The 14,591-nt window shown below is 42.2% G+C and overlaps 1 protein-coding gene across 1 annotated transcript in view; it reads right to left on the bottom strand.

The window, feature by feature from the left end:
* LOC144752572 (DNA nucleotidylexotransferase-like) overlaps positions 1-14,591 on the bottom strand; it is a 592,720-nt gene that overhangs the window by 491,821 nt on the left and 86,308 nt on the right. The window contains exon 2 of the mRNA XM_078640460.1: positions 13,607-13,781. Coding sequence (XP_078496586.1) covers positions 13,607-13,781 — 175 coding nt within the window. The remainder of the gene's footprint in view (positions 1-13,606; positions 13,782-14,591) is intronic.

The raw sequence follows: 14,591 nt of genomic DNA, 5'->3' as shown, positions 1-14,591 counted from the left end.
GACAGATCAACAGAGGAGAGGAGCTACAGTGGTATTGCGGAAGCTGAGCGGCCTCTTTTGCCCAGTAAAAGCTTGGTTTGAATTTCTATCAGTAAGTGGTTCTTTGCCCATCTTTATTTCCAAACATCAGGACAGCTCTTCTTTAAAAGCATCACAAATTTTATCAGTTTTAAGAAAAGCATTAAGCCTTTTTGATTATAATCTTAATGATTTCGGTACTCACTCCTTCAAAATAGGTGCCGCTTCAGAGACAGTAAGAAGGGGTTTCTCTTTGAAGCAATTGAAAAGTTTGGGCCGCTGGTCTTCCAATTGTTGTCTGAAATATGTTAGAGGACTTATACATTTTTATTGCGTTTTTCTAAAATTGTTCTCTTTAAAGGTAGTTTGTTGAGCCGAACTGCGTCCATGGCAAACATCTGGATTGTTGGACATTCATTTGTAAAATGGGCAGCAAAGCAAGCGGAAATAAATCATTATAGACAGAACCTTGGCTTTAGCTTTGAAGATATAAAGATCGATTGGTGGAGCAAAGTTGGTATGAAATGGGGTCAATTGATGCCATTCTTAAGCGAGCTGCATTTGTCTAAAAAAATTTGGTTTTTGGATTTTCGCATCTTATTAAAGAGAACATTATCTCAAGAAAAGGCATTAGGGGTGACAGGAAAAACGCCTGTTCAGGTTTTTTTCCTGGTGGCAGATTTCGACGAGATTGAGGCAGGCAGGAAAGATTGGGGCAGTCAGAGTAGCTTAGGATAGAGGGAAAACAGATGACCGAGGAATGAGGCAGGAGGTAGGCAGGTGGCAAAACAAAGGGGTCGGGGAGGAGGTTCAATATGGGGAAAAGTTTGTGGGGAATCAATTAGGGGTGGCAGCGGGTGTTAGACTTGATTTGTATTAGTTAGGCCTTATCAAATTTATTGTAAATGAACGTAAGCTGCATGCCTGTTCAAATAAAGCGACCTTTTACCCCATACAGACTTTGATGTTCTCATTGCCCGAAGCCACGAAGAGGACTAGTGGCCGAGCTGTAAGTGATTTTTCTTTTTTACGCATCTCTCCCCCTTCCTTCCCCCCACTCTGCCTCACTGCTGCTTCCAGGTAGCAGCCGCCACTGTGAACGGGTGTACATCCTAAGGGAGGCCTGAGTTATTTGCCTGGGGCCCACAAATACGTATGACTAATGCAGTGAATGCCTTTGTAGTGTGCGCCGTAGTACATTGTCATACAGTGCACACAGGTATGTACCCAGAGAGTAGTGTCGCAATTGTCTCATTTCAGCAACCCAGCGGAGAATCTCTGTAAGTGCATTTGGTTTTACATTAGATCACTCTGTAACACAAAACTGTGCTACAATCATAAACAATAAGGCAAATCAGCCTTTCTCTAATAACAGCTCGCACTGAATTTTCTGTTTACACTCTTTGGTTTTCAGAAGCTTCGACTGCCTCCTACCAGTTAGTGCAGTTGATAATCATAGTAAATGTGCTGTATCCTTCCTCTAATAACTAATAACTGTGAACAAGTGTCCGCACGGATAATAAACGGAAAGTCTTAGAGGAGGACTTCTACCTTTTGTGGGCATCCGAGGTTGTGGCAGCGATACAGCGAGTTTTTATTACCAGACATTAATACTTGAACACAGCAAATGCACTTAAATCAAATCAAATAAAAAGATCTTTGTTTCACAGTGTTTCCACAACATATAAAGTGCACAGGATTAAAACAATGAAACAAACAATAGAAGATCAAGTTCATTAATAAGACAAGTTAAAATCTAGAAAACCACTTTTAATCTTTAAAACAATAGCTGAAACCAGAAATCGACGCTTCTTAAAGTGCATGATACCTTTCAGTTCTGACCAAGCCTAATTTGCTATGCACGTATTAAATACCCGGGAACCCTTTGCAGTGTGGAGGAAGGCAGGACCTGGTAGGACAAGGACTGTAGACCTGATATGGCTTCATGAATTCCCTGCTGTTTACCCAAAAGCATTACAATGTACTTGAAAAAATAGAAAAACTATTGGGTGTCTGAAAAAAACTGAAGGAGTGAATGAACTTCGAAAAGACAAAGCATTTCCATTTAAACGTCATTTCATTTAAATATCAACAAGCCTATCATATAACATTTGTAAAAATGTTGCTAAATTATACTGTAGTCTCTCTTTGATACAAATTTATGATGATCTAAATATTCATAATAAAATATTTATCAAACTGGAATGCAGCTTAGCTTGGAGTATAGATGTAGCTTTATCTTAACCTAATAAGGTAAAGTGCCAGAAAATAACTCAAGCTAATTTGATCCGTGCTCCTAGATCTCATTTATCTGTATCAAATATGTATTCCATGATGAAAGGAACTATTTTGCATACAGTGCAGGTTTTCAGAAGCAAACTAAATGTTATTGACTGATTGCCATGGCGTTAGACGTTAAAAATGGAATTCTGTTTAATTAACATAGTATTGATATAGTTTCCTGAACCCTTTACCAAAGTCACACATAAACAATGCAAATGCGAATTCGCAGATTTGTAATGAAGACTGAAAGCTAGCGTTTTGCTATTTCAGCTTTGGCTAACATTCTCTTGAACCCCGAGGTGTTCAGTAGCACATGTATAAATGTTATACGATTGTATGTCTTATTTCTTTAACAAAAAATGTTCCCTAAAGCGCACCACTATCATTTACCAGATTTATAAAAATCGTGCTTAAAAAGTGATTTCATGCCCATATTGTTTTACATTCAAACTAGAAACGTGCATGTTAATATGTAGCATCAAATCCGGATTGTTTAACATAATGTGCTGCAGCTAACGTCCTCCGAATAATATTTAGCTTTCCCAAAGACATAAAAAAAGTTCATTTTAGGATATAGTGTCCCAGCAAACCCCCAACCTGTGCATTATCTGCACTACAAGATAATTAGAAAGTAAAAAAGCTGATGGTTTTCGAAAGGGTTCAGAAGGTCATATGTTGATCCAAAATTGGAAAATGTGGTGAAGATTTAATTACAGCAGGCAATGTCCGAAAAGTATTAGACAGGTTTCGAGGCGAGTTCATTGTGGTGCTCTCCCACACCGCCTAATGCAGGTGGAACACTACTTTATCCTTCTTCGGTGGAAACCAATGATCAAAGATGCAAATTCTACCAAATGCAGCATAAAGTGTAGCAGAGCACTGCTGTGTTTCGAGGATGGAATATAACGACATTAAGTGAAAATTGAGAATCTAGAACAAAGACTGTGTTGTTTGCAGGTCGTACATAGCCAAACTATGACCAATGGTCTTGGAGCACTGATGAGGGATGACAACAGAACAAAAACTAGCAGATATTAACCCCTCCCATGCTGATGACGGAACCGCTCCGTCATCAGCCGCAGTTGAGCTGTGCTGATGATGGAGCGGTTCAGTCATGGCCCGCCCAGCTCGATAGAACGTTCATGCGCGGCGCGAATTCCGCGCCTGCGCTGAGCGTTCTATTGAGCGGGGCGGGCCGTGACGGAACCGCTCCGTCACGAGCACAGCTCAACCGACGCTGGTGACGGAGCAGTTCCGTCACCAGCATGCGGCCGCCGCGTGGCCGCCCCGCCCCCTTAGCACTGCGGCGGAATAGCCGCCGCAGTGAAGGGGTTAAGAGAAGCCCATAGTTTTCAAACTTTTGCACAACAGTAAATTATGATTGCTATCTCTTAACACCATAACCATAATGGTCCTAAATGTAAAATTCATGCTCCCCATACTTTTTGCTCTTTGGGGACCATCAATTGATGGTCAGTGGCATAGAATAAAATTCATAACAATCTTGAGAAGGCTTTGCATTGAAATTGTTGACACAGAAATTGTGGTCTTCTTTCACAGTAGGACAAGAGCACCACTTTGATTGTTATAAATTTGATGCGCAAGTGAATGGAAGATATTGTAGCGCACTAGGAGCTGGAGCAGTATCATTACATCCATCCGTCAGGGCTGACTGGATTCCAGCAGAAGGGTCTGCATCTCTTCATCTGATAGACCAAGAACGTGAACGTAGTCCAAAAGGCGCAGGACCAATATTCACCACATGGATTCTACGCAAAGGGCAGTACCAAATGTATCCATTTCAGAGATCACTGCTGACGCAGGTTGATCTTCACCACTTTTGGTTTTTAATTAACTCTTTTTATTGGTATTGTCTGCCTACACTGCCAACAGTAGAAATGATATGCAAGTCGGATTTGTGCACGTATACACATATTGCTCCCCCACATAATCATGCTCTGCAACCTGCTTCAACATTTCTCCATCACTTTGGTCAACAGAGATTAATAGGTTGATGAGGCTATTTGTGTGTTGCCACGGATTAGTGTAGTCACCCGAAGCCAGCGAGTGAAGACAATGCTTTTGAAAGCATCTGAACCTGAGTCTTCTCTTTCATAACTATATAATGTAAGGCTGATGACAAGACACTTGTTTTATTACTAAAAAAAGACTGAATGCATTAAAATAGGGTCTTCATACGTTACCAGTAAAGATCCCAACACTATTTGTATTGAATTATTGGATGTTGCCTTTGGTAGGGGTGATTGCTAGGCTTGTAAAGGCCCAACAGTGCAGGTAGGCCCCATTCTTATTTACATTCATTAAGTTGCACAGACCATACCATTGCTGAGATTTTCCAAATGAGAAGACTAAGGATGTGGGACCTTGACAGAAGCTCTGTGAAAACATTCCTTCCTCAGAGCTCTCTCTCTGGGGATGCTCTCTCACCTCTAGTCGCCATTGCAAATGCATCCCTCCCTCAAGTCATGTTTCCGAAATTCTCAAAACAATCCAGATCCTCACATTCCTAGAGAAACATACTCTAAACACTGATGACCTTGCCAACTACGAGCCCATCATTTGTCTATCATTCCTCTGCAAGATCATTGAAAAAGCTGTCAATTTTGAACTCAAAAGTCACATTAATGCTCACCATCTCCTGCTTGACTATGGGGAACCTCTTCTCTGGTTTCTGGTGTTTCTTCACTGTCAAGGTCTTTGCTCATGACAAGGTCATCATAATCTATGACAGGTACAGCCCTGGCCTCTATTAAAAGGTCAGAAAACGGAGGTATATTCTACGTCTCACATTTTCCAGAGCCACAATCCTCTACTGAAGAGCTCCTGGCCAAAACAGATATCAGAAAGGTTAATTTCCTTCCAAGGCATTGTCCTCTAAAGTTATGCAGCCTCCTATGGTTCTCACTACAGTGGAATTCCATACTTCTCCCATTCTTCACACTACTTTACTACAAACCCATGGATGTATTACAAGAGAGGAAATACAGGCCTCCAGATTCTGATCCATAATCTTCAGGGAGATTTTGCCTCTTGGTTTTCTAGGTATGTTTGCAGCTAACACATTATAAAACTGCTCTGGGTCTACCTTTTCCAATCCTCAGGAAAAAGTAAGCATATGGATGGATGCTGTGGGTAAGAAAGTCTGCATGACATTAGCTTTTGCCTTTAGAGTGGCAAGTTCCCCTTCCATATTGCACTACTACAACAGATAGCCATGGGATTCTCTTTATTTTGTTTTTGAAACAAGCTTCCTGTGGAAGCTTCTAAAGAAGATGGTTGTGCCTAATCAAACCATCAGTGCAGCAAAGCATTCAGCCAATTTTGGCACCTGAGACATCTGCCATTTCCTTACCCTGAGATATACATCATAGTTTCCACTAAAGTCACTGATACCTCAAAGTCAGCCAAAGTTCCTGGACATGTCTTTCTTTGGCTCGTCCCTCTTTAGACTGCATGCTGACAGCCGGTAAATAGGCTGTCGGGGTATGGGGGCCGGGGAGTCATCCTTCCCAGTTGGCCTGGGGCCAACCCTGTACGCGTGTGCGCAGCAGTCTGCGGCCCCCTTTTATGGAGTTCAAGACCAGCGCGTAGGGGGGGCCAGAGGGAAAAAGATCCGCCCGATAAGCTGGACCCCCTGCGCAACCTTGCTCCAGGAGTAATAGTGGCAGTACCCTGGGACCAGAAGAGGGAGGGGAGAGAAGCCTGCCAGACGTTGACTTTGCCGTCAGGCTCAAAAAGGGACATGCAGAAAGTCATATCGTGCATTGTTAGATTTACGGTAGGAGTGCCTTCTGTATTAGAATGTGTTAAGGTTAGCTCTTGCAACAACATGTGTCTATCAATGTAAACTGTACTTTCTGCGTTAAATTTTTCTGTAATTTGAAATGTTTTGAATATTGTATGTAATATTAATAAATACAGCCGGGGGGTCACTCCCCCCTAATCCAAATATCTCACCAAACACCTAGTCTGGTTGTCCAAATCCCTGGGGCAGGGGGAGACCGGGACGGGAATGAATAGGCACCAGGGGTTTAAGTTGTTGAGGGGTCATAGGGAGTACCCGATCATATTGTCAGAGCCAGGACCAGCATGGGATGGGCCGCCATTATGGTGGTCGCCCTAGCCCCGAGACCCCCAGGAGAGGGGAGGGGGGACGCGTCACCAATGACGCGGACCCCTTCGTGACCGGCAGCCAATGGGCGCCGCGCCTAGAACAGTGGTGAAGCGCTTCCGGTTCAGAACCATCCTGGAAGTCTCCCCAAGGTCTGCAACCCTTAAAAGGGAGAGCCCGCGAGTGAGGCAGCCTCTTGGTTTTCACGGCTGCCTCCACCTTGTCACCCACGCACGGGCCGGCTGGCCCCCCCACCCGTCCCTGTAATCTTGTTTGCCCACCCACCATCCCCTAAAGCAGGACATCTGGGTAGCTGTTTTGCGGATATTGTATATAGTTGTTTTAATTTGAGTGATAATTTTCATTTTATGTTCCACAGGTTGTGATTTAATGTAAATAAAAGTGAATGGTAATTTGCATGTTTTTCACTAGTGTCGTATTTAGGTGTCCTTGGTCAGGCGGTAAGGTCAACACTGGTAAGCATAGTCTGCGGTCTTAGCGGTCAGCACCATGTAACTCGGGGGTAGTGACAGCCGGTAAGTAGGCTGTCGGGGTATGGGGGCCGGGGAGTCATCCTTCCCAGTTGGCCTGGGGCCACCCCTGTATGCGTGTGCGCAGCAGTCTGCGGCCCCCTTTTATGGAGTTCAAGACCAGGGCGTAGGGGGGGCCCGGGGGAAAAAGATCCGTCCGATAAGCTGGACCCCCTGCACAACCATGCTCCAGGAGTAATAGTGGCAGTACCCTGGGACTAGAAGAGGGAGGGTAGAGAAGCCTGCCAGACGTTGACTTTGCCGTCAGGCTCAAAAAGGGACACGCAGAAAGTCCTATTGTGCATTGTTAGATTTACGGTAGGAGTGCCTTCTGTATTAGAATGTGTTAAGGTTAGCTCTTGCAACAACATGTGTCTATCAATGTAAACTGTACTTTCTGCGTTAAATTTTTCTGTAATTTGAAGTGTTTTGAATATTGTATGTAATATTAATAAATACGGCCGGGGGGGGTCACTCCCCCCTAATCCAAATATCTTACCAAACACCTAGTCTGGTTGTCCAAATCCCTGGGGCAGGGGGAGACCGGGACGGGAATGAATAGGCACCAGGGGTTTAAGTTGTTGAGGGGTCATAGGGAGTACCCGACCATATGGGCGGTGGGAAATATTTCCAAGTATTTGCCCTCCTGAAAAAGCACCCCAAGAGAGGATTGGGTGCTGGAAATTGTGAAGTCTGGTTATAATTTAATTAATAAAACGAAATTCGTTTTTTAAAATTAAATTGTTAACTTACCTTCAATTATCCATATTCTGGTTTTTAGCATCCCCCACCCTGCCCCTCTCCCGCCCCACCTTCCTGCCCCACCGTAACTTCGTCCTCGGGCCGCGGTTGTCCAAAGCCGGCCCTGAGCGACGTTATTGGTTTTACAATGCTGTAAAAGCTATGATAAAAGTAGCTATACTTTTAAGATGGCCTTTGCATTTTTTTTATATAATGTGTGTTACTGCTATGAAATGCAAGCCAGCAACCATTTTGAAAGTATAGAAAACCTTTTTTCCTATTTATTTAAGCAGCTATGATGAGTCGCAGTGGTGGCAGTTTTTACTTCCACAGTATTGGGCACTTTACGTTCGTTGACAGTTGACAATGCTTCATTGTTTTCAGGAATCGGTGGCCTTTGCGGTGCTTTAAGACACATGATTGACTATTGTCTACTGAGTGTAAGTGAATCTCACAATCAAATATGCTGTGGTGTTTCACGGGGGTGTTGCACACCTTGGTGTTTAGGTAAGACACCAAAGCTGCTCATTTGGATTTTCTCATATACACATGACACCTGAAAGCATCGGTGAACTAGCCAGCACGCTGCTCTGTATGAAGTATTTATTATCATGTTGTGAACACTGATCCACTGAAATCTATCCTGTGTTATTTGTTTTTATCAACAGGATTTCCCCTGATGAAGGGACAGCCAGTCCTAAAATGCATTGTTTCGTAATTGAGACATTACTGGGGATCAGGCTCGGCCCGTGCAGGGCGTTATACCGGGGTGGTGACGTCAGGCGGGGGAGGGTCAGGGTGGGGGGTTGTAAAATGCGGGATATGGACCATTACAGGTAAGTACCGAAATAAATAAATAAAACGAATTTCATTACCCGCGCTGCATCGCCAAATGTGATGCAGCGCGGGCAACAAAATTTGTTTTATTTATTTTTTTCGGTACTTACCTGTAATGGTCCATATCCCGCATTTTACAACCCCCCACCCTGACCCTCCCCCGCCTGACGTCACCGCCCCGGTATAACGCCCTGCACGGGCCGTGCCTGCTGGGGACTGATCAAAACGTTTGAACAGTGGTGCCAATTTAAGTAAGGTTACCCAATCATAACTTTTAGCAGGAATTGGTGGCCTTTGTGGTGCTTTAAGATGCAGGATTGACAATTGTCTACTGAGTGATTACCCCTGATAAAGGGACAGTCAGTCCCAAAACGCATTGGGTGTTATCTCTTCTTTCGTTATGATATTTTTGCATACAATAATTGTAACTCATTCACAGATATTGTATAATTTTGGTTCTGTTTTGTATAGAAACGTGTTTTTCTTTGAATTGCATATATCTCACTTGATGAAAGTATAAAAGAAATTTATGAAAATAAATACAGTTAAATTCCTAATTATTTGGGTTGGGAATATATTCCAATTGTTTTAATAACCCATCACGCTGTGCACGTTTGAGTCCAAGTTTCCACTAGGAACTTGGGGCCAGATGTAGGAGCCCTAATACCGGTCAGAAACCGCCGATTTCGTCCGTTTCCGACCGGTATTAGGGTTTTCAGATGTAGGGGGCTGAAAATTACAGAATCGGTAAAATTACCGATTTGGTAAATTACCGAATCGGTAAATATACCGATTCTGTAATTCCAAATGTAGGTGGCACAGTTTATAGTGCCACAGACCCTTAAGAGTCGGTATTTTACCACACAATCCTATTGTGTGGTAAAATACCGAATTCAGGTGTGCATGCACATCTGTGCATGCACACCTGTGCAATGTGACACACAGACATGCCCTTAGGGCATGTATGTGTGCCACATGTCACACAAGCCTGTACTTGGGGTGCTAGAGGGTGTCAAAGTGACACCCCCTGCACCCTTGCAGGATTCGGTATTTACCGATTCTGTAAATACAGAATCGGTATTTCCCATTGATTCCTATGGGCTTCAAAGCCCATAGGAATCAATGGGAAATACCGATTCTGTACTTACAGAATCGGTAAATACCGAATGTTACAGATTCGGTAATTCTGAATTTAAAATTACCTACATCTGCCTCCTTCCTATTTACCTACTCTTAAATACCGAATCGGTAAAATTCGGTATTTATGAGTAGGTAAATCGGAATTACCTACATCTAGCCCTTGGTCGTTTTACACATTTTTTGGATGGCTGCCATGTTGCATTATGCGATGGGAAGATGCACACCATGCAGTTCACGCTACATCACACAATACAGAAGTCATTTTGAAAGTATAGAAAACATTGTGTTTTATACATTCTAGATGATCGCTATGCTGTGCTGTGTAATAACACAACCCATGTTGTCTCACGCAATGTGGAGTCCATCTTGAAAGTATATTAAACAATGTTTTTGTTTCTTTACTATTAATGTGATTGGTAACCACAATTGACTTTGCCAATACCGAAAGATTTTATAAGTGTCCTGTATTGGTGGAACCAATAGTGACTGCCACCATGGTGCAAGAGAGGGGTGGCAGAGAGGGAGACCAAACTTAAAAAAGAGGAAAGGCTGTCAGCTATAGATTTAACAATGTTCTATCAAAGGTCACAGCAGCCCCCATTGGTAAGACAAGTTGCATCCTTCCTAAGCAGCATGGCACAGTGGTATCGAGCTGCCAATGCCAGGCTTCATGTGTGTACAGGAATGCCTGGAAGATCAGTGGTTTCAGGAGATATGCGACTGGAAGAAATGATAGGACTGTCCAAATCTGCAACTCTGTCTCTAGCTTGATGGTCCATGTGAACGAACCACCACTTTCGAACACTGACGCTAATGTCTCAATTGTAAAAGGTAGTATACAAAAGAGTTATGGATGGATTGCTTGAAATAATCCCAGCCACTGGTAATTACTCAGGGTGCATCGCAATCCACCGTTATTTTACACACCATGTCACATCAGTATGGACCCAGACATATGCAAATCAGTCTTGACTTTGCTTCAAAAGGTCTGGCAGGTCCCCCCTGAACTGGAACTCAAGCAACCCAGGACCAGTTTTGCGATTATTAGGTCTCATCAGTCATATATAGCTGGGTTCCAGTGGTACCATGTGCACATGACTCCCTTCTGAGCATAGCTGTCGCACCAAACTACACACAAAAGTGATGGATGACGTGCTTGAGTTAATTTCATCCACTGGTAATTATACAGGGATGCATCCCAAGCCATCTTTATTTTGCACACCATGGCACCTCAGTTTGGCCCTAGCCTTATGCAAATCAGTCTTGACCCTGCTCTAATAGGAACAATCCAACCCAAAGTGCCAGGCTAGGTCCTGCCTTAACAGAACACAAGCAACCTAAGACCAGTTTTGTCCTTATTAGAGCTCATCAGTCAGGTATAACATGCTTCCAGTGGCACAGTATGTACAGAACCCATGTTTGAACCTACCATCCCACTTGCTGCGTCACACTGAAGTATACAAAAAAGTGATGAATGGAATGCTTAAAGTTATCTCAGCCACTTGAAATTATTTGGGACGCATCCCAGTCCATTGCATACTGCACACCATACCCCTCAGTTTGGATGCAGCAACATTCAAATCAATCTTAACATTCGCACAAGCCAAATTCATCCTCTAGAATGTCGGGCAGGATTTCCCATCCGAGCCAGCACTTTAAAACTAGAATGTCTGGATCATGCTTATATTTAAATATAATGTAAAAAACAAGGACCCGCTGTTTAGAATTAATGGTTCATGGGACAGGGAAATAGACTGTGTGTATAATATATTGACCTTTATAACAAGCACCAGGGAAGAAAGGTACAAGAAAAGGGATCTACACAGTTATTAAAAACTCTATTCTTTTTAATGATATTTCTTTTAAAATCATAAATTATATGCATCAAAATTACAAAAACAATAACAAGATGACCAGTTATCACAATACTAAAAAGTTAATCATACAAAGTAAAAAACAAAAGAGGGGGGTGGCAATCAATACTTTCTCGACGCGCGTTTCGGCGTTTAAGAAAACGCCTTCATCAGGAGCCACAAGTTGTTTCCTAGGAAATTAAAACAATCTTTCTACTGCCAATTGTCTGGCAACTCAATGCCTGCGTCCTGCACAAGCATATGATGTCCCACTATATGTATTTTTACGATTATCCTGCCACTAAAAAGATTCCTGTTAAGGTTGCTAGATATGCAACCAGTTAAAATCAAAAAACGCTTTCTGCCTCACGTGGATTCCTTTTTCTTTTTTCTCAGAAATGTAAATGTGCACGTAGCGTTCTATACCCGCACAACAGATATTCGTGTCGGGACGACTGAAATCTTTGGAATCAGAAAGCCATTCTCGTGTTTCCGCTTCTAGTTATATTTAACACAGGCACCTGAATCTTTCAGATGATTGCAAGAAAGGACTGAAGGAAGCAAGAAGACAATCCACTCACTTCACAAATGGTTTCAAGTGGAAAAGGTTCTGTGAACGGTGCCTTTAGATATGGGGATCAGAGAACTTGACAAGAGGAGACGGTTTTACCTTATGTTTTTTATTTGGCAAAATCTGGCCTTCAATTCTCTCTATTAAAGTGGCATTTGACTGCCATCACTGCATGTAGTCCTTCTTAGGCATCTTTTTTCACTGTACCAGTGTTTAAGAATTTTCTTGAAGATCTAAGGAGGGTTACCTGTCTGTTTAGAGACTTTATTCTCCATGGCAACTAAACACTGTCCTCTCCAAATTAATGGGCCTTCAAGGCAGACCCACAACAGACTTCCTGGAAATAGACGTTTCTCATCACTATAACTTAGCCCAGGAGTCAGCATGAGGAACCGTATCTTCTTTTCGACTGTAACAACCTTTCCTTAAAAACACATCCTTCTATTCTGCTCAAAGTGATCTCCGATGTCTAAGTCAACCCGACAATATCACTCCCAATTGCCTTTCTTGAGCATCCATCTCTGGCATGAAGATTGTTCTACATTCTACGTGTGAAAAGGACTTGAAGAAAAACCAAACAGCTATTTCTAAATCATGGAGCAGTCCATACTGGGATAGCTTAATCTAAGCACATCATATCAAATTGATATTGTCTTTTATAATTATGCGTTACTAAAACCTAAGATAAGGCACATTGTATACATGACAAAGCGGCTACTACTGCCATGCTGTAAAATGTTCAGAATCCAGATGTGTAAAGTAGCAACCTGGAGTTCTGTGCACAGATGAAAAACATTCCTGCACATACTCTGACACCGGAACGGATACTCTGGTAGGTCAGACTTCCTGGGGCAATCTTGTCTCGTCAACTTTGCCTTTGGAAAAGCTAGAGAAGGAAAAGTTACGTACCTGTAATCCTAGTTCTCTGTTTATCCAAATCCATAAACAACTCGTGTGCCTTCCCTTCTTTTACAAAAGCATTCATTGGTAAAGAGGCTGTAAAGGTTATGATCCTGACACAGAATTTCTTTCAGAATAAAGTGCCCCAACGACCCTGTACTACATGATAGGAAGGTTGACAGCCTTAGAATTCCTAAAACGTACAGTGTCAGTTAGCACAGTATGTGCACAGTCTACTAGGGCAACATTTTTCCTTAGGGGTCATTTAAAAATCTAATTCAACTGTGTTTTCAGCCAAATAAGCTATCCTGTAAATTTGGCTAACTGGATTTTTTTTTAAACCAAAGTTAAAATAATGTAAAACATATTTCCTCCTATCGTCATGTTTTTTGTATGCAAAAATATTTTGATAAACATGTTGTTCAAGGGATGTGGATCTCTGCATTCTATAAAACGACCTTGGGATTCCAAAGGAAGCTGTAAAGAGTGTTTACATTTCCTAATGGTGCTCTCATGGGAGTACATTTATAATGGTATGCTGGCATCCTAACACTACTCGTAGATTTTGAGTGAACATTTTTTAATACATATTTGTACTCACAGTAAGTTGATGTTTTCTTTCTATTTCAACAGGTTCTCCAGCTCCCATGCATTCTGTAAACCATGAGATGTCGAGGATTGTAAAACTTGAAATGATTCTGGATGTTTCTGCTTGGAGCCATTCCAAAACCTCAGCACCGGAATTGTTCTCGGCGATGACATGAGTGACGTAGTCACTATAAAAAATTACAATTGAATTATCAATAAGCATTTTTTGTTAATTATTATAAAGCAATTTACATTTTTTTTCTTTCTATTATTATGGTTCTTGCTGCAGCCTTTCGAGATTCAGCGCAGAGAGTGAAAGAGTGTTTTATAATACAATACAATAAAACACACTGAGTCCCACACTGCCATCTCTTAAGGACTTCTGCAGCACAACACATCAATGGCCTAGAAAAATATGGCCACATCAACCCTACACTTATGAAGCTCAACTGACTTCTTTTCTGGCCCACGTCATATTCAAAACCATCCCACCTGCCACCCCTGCGTACTTGGCTGGCAAGTTCACCACCTCCTGTGGCTCTCAGCACACCTCAGTGAAAACCCAATCAGACAGTAAAAGAAAAATTACAAATAAGGTGATAGGCCTTCTCAACCAATGCCCTGGGGATCTGGAATTACTTACTCTTATCCTATACCACCATCTCAAGTCTGCTCTAATTTAGGAACTATCTAAAGACACACCTCTTTGAAGAGCGGAAGGGCGCAACAACACAACACAGTTACCATCAGTGTCTTACTTTTAGCACCCAGCTAACCCTCTTATTACTAAATGTCAGTATTTTTGGCGTTGACCCTGTTCCACTGCAGACTACGATTGTGCTATATGTATAATTGTACAAATATTGCATATATATAAAGCATCTTACATTTTTCAGAGAGATTTTATAGTTCTGAAACATAGGTGGGAGAGACATTCAAAGTGATCCAGAAAGTCAAAGGCCAGGTGATGGGTAAAATTTGCTTAAGGTATTTTAGAC

The sequence above is a fragment of the Lissotriton helveticus genome, chromosome 5_1 (genome assembly GCF_964261635.1).
Source record: "Lissotriton helveticus chromosome 5_1, aLisHel1.1, whole genome shotgun sequence".
Lineage (NCBI taxonomy): Eukaryota > Metazoa > Chordata > Amphibia > Caudata > Salamandridae > Lissotriton > Lissotriton helveticus.
The sequence above is the reverse complement of the archived record's forward strand: the minus strand, read 5'-3'. Positions and strand labels throughout refer to the sequence as shown.